Source organism: Mandrillus leucophaeus, unplaced genomic scaffold, assembly GCF_000951045.1.
Source record: "Mandrillus leucophaeus isolate KB7577 unplaced genomic scaffold, Mleu.le_1.0 Scaffold13, whole genome shotgun sequence".
Lineage (NCBI taxonomy): Eukaryota > Metazoa > Chordata > Mammalia > Primates > Cercopithecidae > Mandrillus > Mandrillus leucophaeus.
This window is the reverse complement of record NW_012101254.1, coordinates 5998885-6005865: the sequence shown is the minus strand read 5'-3', so window position 1 is coordinate 6005865 and position 6981 is coordinate 5998885. Positions and strand designations below refer to the sequence as shown.

Here is a 6981-nt window from a genome sequence, read left to right as displayed (position 1 = left end):
GTGCAATGGCGTGACCGCAACCACCACCTCCCGGGTTCAAGCGATTCTCCTGCCTCAGCCTCCCAAGTAGCTGGGATTACAGGCATGAGCCACCACGCCCGGCCATGGGGCTTGCTTCTAAACTCCACTGGCCCATCTCCAGCTGCCCACTGGACTCTGTCACCTCAAATGTGACACATCTACAACAGCTCCTATCAGTTTTCTTTCCTTTTTGAGACAGGGTTCCACGGTGTCACACAGGCTGGAGTGCAATGGTGCGATCAAGGCTCATTGCAGCCTCAACCTCCTGGGCTCAAGTGATCCTCCCACTTTGGCCTCCTGAGTAGTGGGGACTGCAGGTGCACACCACCATGCCTAGTTAATTTTTTGTATTTTTTGTCAAGACAGAGTTTCTCCATGTTGTCCAGGCTGGTCTGGAACTCCTGGGCTCAAGGAATCCACCCACCTTGGCTTCCCAAAGTGCTGAGATTACAGGTGTGAGCCACCATGCCCAGCCTACTCCTCATTTTTCAGCATCTCCTCAGGAACCAGTTCCCAACCTGATATTCCTAATTATTTTAAGACTAAAAGAGCATCAGATTTTGTGTCAAGTCCAGCTGGGTTTACATAGTTTTACTATACCAACCATGTGGCCTTGGCTAAGTTATTTCACCTCAGTGGAGCTCCATTTTCTCATCTATAAAACGAGAACAAGCACGGCACCTTTCTTGGAGGCTGCTCGTGTGGATGAAACGAGATAATCTGTATACAGTATAGTACTTGGCACAAAGCAAGTGCTCAGTAAATGTCATTATTATTGCTGTTACTGTTGTTGCTCAGGCTTGAAACATTCTCTCTTGCATTGAAGGTTAATCCCCCTGCTGAGGGGTGGGAGAAAGTGGGACCCTCGAAAGGGACAATACAATTTCAACACAGTCTTCATTCCTCCTCAGACCGCATCCCTCTGGCTTCTGGGGCTGCTTCTGCAGGTTCTCTTTTCTACATTCACCACAGAGAGAGTGGGCTCCGGCCAAGACGCCCAGCTCTTCTCCCTCCAGACCTACTTATTGGGGATCACATCCGATGCTGTTGTTTCTACCTGTCTTCAATTTGTGCCTGCATTCTGTATCATCTGTACACCCACACTCTTTTTTCTCTTTAAGTAGCTAAAATCAAAGTTTTAGGAATCATCTAGTCCAACTCCTCAAAAAAATCAACTTTAAGCCAGACACAGTGGCTCACACCTGTAATCCCAGCACTTTGGAAGGCCAAGGCAGGGAAATCATGAGGTCAGGAGATTGAGACCAGCCTGGCCAACATAGTGAAACCCTGTCTCTACAAAAAATACAAAACATTAGCTGGGCATGGTGGCGGGCACCTAATCCCAGCTACTAGGGAGGGTGAGGCAGGAGAATTGCTTGCATTTGGGAGGCAGAGGTTGCAGTGAGCCGAGATCATGCCACTACACTCCAGCCTGAGCAACAAGAACGAAACTCCATCTCAAAAAAAGTTAATTTCAAAATTAAAGCAGTCATTTAAAAATTGTCTTGCATGATTACATTTGGGTAAAGTGGGCCTTCTCCCAACCAATCTACATGTGTTCACCTGTCCTCATTGCAGTATGGACACTGAGCACAAACATCTGGGTTTTCACTGCGCAGTACCAAATATTCAAGGTTTTCACTGTGCATTGTGGGCCTGTGATGTTACCTATTCCTCCTACCTCACAGGCCTAGTATGTTATCAAGTCCCCACCAGCATTCCCCGCCCACACCCTCCCTCCCCTAGACACTACATAAGTATAAATTGCTAATGATTACTGATAAACAGGGCGCCGATCACAATCACAAAGTCTCACATATTTGACCACCCGAACATCCCCTAAGGCCCACAGTAAACATGAAAGGAGATTCCAAGGAGATAGGCATGGTGTTTGTGCACAGTGAGGGGAGAACAAAGAGAACAGGGAGCCTGGGAGGTGGCAGGCAGGGAGAGCTGGCGAGACAGACTATGAGATGAGTCAGAGAGAGTGAATGAGGGCACTGGGTCGCATCAACTACCGCTTAGCTGCCCCCAGAGGGTGGCGTGAACTGGAAGAAGGGAATGGGAGCTGATGGGGGAAGAAGTGGAGTTGATGCCATAACTCAGAAAGTGGTGACAGGAGTGAGCTGCAGATGGGGAGCCTGCCTTGTGAAACCTCCTAGACCTCTCCTGCCTGGCTCTGCTCCCAGCAGCTGCAGGGTTATGGCAAGGCAGCCGGGATGGCAGGGTAAAGAAGAAGTCAAACTAACAACAAAGATGTCTGTCCTGGAGATCACTGGACCCCAGCTTGGTGGACGGAAGCCACCCCGTGGCTGCTAATGCCCTCCATGTATTTGGTGCTTTCAACTTATTTCAAATGCCCTCATGCTAATGATCTCATTTAATCCTCGGCACAACCCTGGGGAATAGGCAGGGCTGGGATTGGTATATCTCTAACATGCTCCTCCCCTCTTTACCCTGTAGATTCCTCAAGAACCCTCAAATTGTTTCCACCAGCCTAGAAACATCCAACACCGGACCAGGTGGTGCCTTGGGGCTATGAGGAACTTGGGTCCTCTGTCTAGGTTCCATTCTGGGTTGCTGGCTGCTGATTGTCCTAGGCTGAGTGTGATGAGAAGTCACAGGATATGGAATCATTCCTGTCGTGGAATTTCCCAGGCACTCCTCCCCTTTGCTTCCATCTGAACACCTGGTACATAATGACTGTTTCACCCACTCCCCAGGAAGCAAGGTCAGTCTTCTCCTCCTCATTAGGTGAATGGAAGCCTGAGGGCTGGAGAGGCAAAGGCCGTTGCCCTGAGTCACACAGTGAGCAAACATGGAGGCATCTGAGATGCTTGGAAAGAGCACAGGGCTGGGGGCATCAGAAGGCCTGGGTTCCAGTCCTGGCTCTGCTGCCTATCACCCAGGGTCACGAGCTGATAAGACATTCACTCCACCTCCCCAGGCTTAGTTTTCATAACTGTTGAATGGAAATAATAGTACCCACCCTTGGGGTTGTTGGGAGAATTGAACGAGATTAAGATGTCAAAGTGTTATATAAAAATGAATTACTCTGATTATCAACTAGCACAGGTAACATTAGGACTCAAGCAATGGAAAGAGGCTGGGCTCTTCCATATATAAAAGGGCTAGGCTCTCCTCAACTCACCTGTGTGGCCCTGGGCAAGTCCAGGCCTCAGTTTTCCAAAGCTCCTGCCAACTCTAAGACTGTGATATTTTGTGGGCTACACCTCTGGTGCAAGAATTCTGGTGTTGGCCGCCCTGATCTCTTGGCCGTTCTATCATCTGTGCCCCACACTGCTTTAGATCCAAGGATCTCACTGAGGGAAACTGGTCAGTTCCCAATAATGGAAACCTTCACCCCATCCCTCAGGCAGCCAAAGTGTGTTACTGCATTTTCCTCCCTTCTTAGCCTTTGTTGCCTCCCAGCTTTCAGGGATTTCTTAGCAAAATCAATGGCAGACTGACCAGGTAAGCAAACATTGGATTCCCTCCCTCCTAGGGAGGGCTCAATCTAACGGCCCTGCCTCTAATATCTTGCTTCTCTCAGGATGTCCCTAAAGGTTCCAGGCCCCTGATCCTTTCCTTGAGGAAACAGCTCAGCATAACTCTTGCTGGGCTCAAAGAAGTGAATTAAATATTAAATATGTAAGGCCAGAGCCCCTGTTGCAGTCACGCATTCCCAAAACAGACAATGGCCTACAGCTCATCTGTCACTGTTTCAGTGGCTGTAGGCTGGGCCCCCCTGCTCCCCAGCCCACATTCCTGAGAAGGAATAAGAAATGACAATGTTTTGCTCTTCCCAGCAAGCTCATGGCTTCCTGTGTCCTTCCTTCAACCCCTAGTGTTGAAGGCTCCAGGGGCCTGGAAATGCCTGGAACATTGAGTTGTGGCATCCCAGCAATGAAATTTAATAGGTCTATGACTGGACAGGCAGGGGCCTCTGTAGTTAGCCCCATCAGGGCCTGGAAGGTCCTGGGGGGTAGGAAAGAGCTCAGGAAGGATGCTGAGGTTCTGACATCTCTCAGGCTCATGGGGAATTGGATATTAACTGTGATGAGGCCTCGGGGTGGGGGTCAGTTGGTTTACTGCTCAGATTAATATAGGCCATAGAATTGTCAGATAGGTAGAGCCTCAGAGATCACCCAGGCCAACGCTCTATTTTACAGAAAGGTAAACTGAGGCCTGAGAAAAGAGAGAAGCAACTTACAATGAGTCACTCGATGAGCTGTAAAATAGCTAGGCCAGTCTCTTGCTCTCTGGTATAGAGTTTGGTGCTTTTTCCACCCTACCTTCTGCATAACCCCCAAATCGCCTTCCTAATGATAGCAAGCAATGGCCACTGCACTGTAAGCCCCAGGGGACCATTTTCCCAGGGAGCAGAATCTGTTCACGGTCCCACTTTGCCCAGCTAAGCACTGAAACAGCATGAGGTCCATGGGTTCCAGCTCAGCTCTGCCACTTCATAGGATGGAACCTTGGTCATGTCACTTCTCTGAGCTTTAATTCCTCACCTCTGAAATGGGGATTTCAGAACTGTGACCCTGGATGGCCAAAGGATCAAATGAGATCATGTATGGATCACATATGTGGAGCATTTTGTAAACTGAAGTACTAACCAAATGATATTATTAAAACGATGTGAGGTTTGAAGATGCTGCAGACGGAGGAAGCCTCAGGGGAGGAGGCTGTGAAGGAACGAGAATCCACATTCACGAGAGGCTGCCTGGCCATCCCACAGACCTGACTGATCCTGAGGCCACCGGCAGGAAATGACCACAGCAGGTCAGACCACCCCAAGCTCACTGGCTTGAGAGACCGCCTGTCCGCTTTGCTTCATGTGTGTGTGCACGCACATGTGTGTGTGTGTGCCTGTGCATGTGCCTGGCAGTCCGGTATCAGAGCAATTTGCCTGGCTGCTCTGGGGGCACATTTGGCAGGAGAGCAGTGTGTGGTGCTGAGGGAGGACCTCCGCTTCAGGCCAGGTCACAGACTCTCAAAGAAGAACCTCCCTGCCAGGATCCCCTGCAGGGACTTCTCAAGTGCCCGGCTCCTCTGGGGCCCTTACCTTGTACTTGGCCGCAAGCAGCTCTGTGGCCTGCTGTTCCCGCCGCAGGTCCTCCAGCATCTTCTCCTTCTCCTCCAGCAGCTTCTGCTTCTCCTCGCTCACCAGGCTGCGGTCATCCTGGATGGCTGCCTTCTCCTCCTCCAGCCGCTCCTTCTGTTCCTGCAGGTAATTCTCCATGTTCTTCTCCAAGGCTGACTCCAGGATGGGCTGGGGCGGGCGGTTGTTGTTGATGTTGTCATCCTCCTCTTCTGCCACCCAGGCCTCAATCACCGGGCCCTCAGGGTACCCAGGCGGGGCGGACACGGCCTTCTTCCTGCGGCTGCTCTTCCTCCGAGGCCGCTTCCCCAGCATCCCCCTCTTCTCCAGCTGGGCCTTCAGGCGGGCAATCTCCTCTTGGAATTCCCGCAGCAGCGTGTCCTTCGGGTCCTCATTCACCCGGGGCTTGTTCTTGATGTTCTTGGCTCGGTTGGCAAAGCGCAGGGTGGAGAGGCTCTCATCGTAGCTGTGAGAAGCTGGCCCCAGGGTGGCTACCATGATGGTCTTGGCATTTCCCCCTAGGGAGTCCTGGAGCAGCCGGGTCAGCTTGGAGTCCCGGTAGGGAATGTGGGTGCTCCTGTTGCCCGCCAGGGCAGCAATCACGTTGCCCAGGGCAGATAATGAGAGGTTGATTTTGGAGGCTTCCTTAGGCCTCTCTCCACCACCACCGCCACCACTGCCTCCACCGCCACCACTGCCACCCGAGGATGGTGTGGCTGCCCCTCCCGCTGTGTTGGGGCCTGCCTTGTTCTGCCTCTCACTGCCAGCCAGGTCCACGAGGTTGAGCTTGCCCACTCGGATGTGGTCCTGGCCATCAGAGCCACGCTCGCTGCACTCCACGGTGATGATAAAGATGGCATGGGAGCGGGAGCTGACCTCATTCATGTGGGTGCTGCCCACAGCCCGGGTCTGGTTCCCCAGGTTCATCACATGTTCAATCTCCTTGACATTCTTGGTGACGAAGGAGGAGAGGTCCTTGATGTAGACGCCCGTCTCAGGGTTCTCTTTCAGCTCTAGCCTCTTGCCCGGCTCCTTGGAGAGCAGGTCTCGAATCTCTTCCTGGTAGATCTCCAAATAGGAGGCCCGAACCAGGTACTGTTGGTTCTGGGAGCGGGAGATGTGGGTGAAGATGTGCTCAAAGGCGTTCGGGATGACCCCGCGCAGCTCGGGCTCCACCCAGGTCCCCTGCATGGTATAGGTCTTGCCAGTGCCCGTCTGGCCATAGGCAAACACCGTGCCATTGAAACCCTGGAGCACGGAGTCTATCAGGGGCCTCACGGTTTCATCATACAGGTCGGCCTGCTTGGAGCTAGCATCATACACAGCGTCAAAGGTGAAGGTCTTGGGCAGCTCCCCCGGAGCAGCGCGGGGGTTCCGCAGGGTCACCTGGCCCAGTTTCACGTCCATAGTAAGGATCTGCTCGTGACCAGCAGCCTCCTCCTTCCTGCTGAGGGGGCGGCACCGGGCCACCACCTTGAGGGCCTCGCTGGCCTTGGTCTTACTGGCCATCTTGCTGCTCTGACCTTCCTGCCCCCGAGCCCCTCCGCAGCCTGGGCGGTCCTGCTGTCCTGCTCGCTAGGTCGGGATCAGCGGGGCCGGCCCAGTCCCCAGGCGCCGCTCTTCAATCCGCATGCAGCCTCCTAGGGTGGGGACGCTGGGAGGTGGCCCCAACGCTGCTGCAGTCCGGGCCTCCACCGCTCTCCGGTCCTCTCTGCACCGGCTGGGAGGTGAATTAGGCAGAATCGCCCAGCCGCCGCAGAAGGAGCGCCTGCCGAGCAGCGGTGCCCGGAGCCCGCCCCATGCCGGAGCAGAGGGAGCTGCTGCCGTAAACAGCTTCGGCAACAATGAGATAA

The 6981-nt window shown here is 53.2% G+C and overlaps 1 protein-coding gene across 1 annotated transcript in view; it reads right to left on the bottom strand.

Moving 5' to 3' along the window:
• The window catches only part of KIF3C (kinesin family member 3C), a 78087-nt gene extending 71114 nt beyond the window's left edge, over positions 1-6973 (bottom strand). The window contains exon 1 of the mRNA XM_011972738.1: positions 5093-6973. Coding sequence (XP_011828128.1) covers positions 5093-6637 — 1545 coding nt within the window. The 5' untranslated portion in view covers positions 6638-6973. The remainder of the gene's footprint in view (positions 1-5092) is intronic.
• Between the last annotated feature and the right edge of the window lie 8 nt (positions 6974-6981).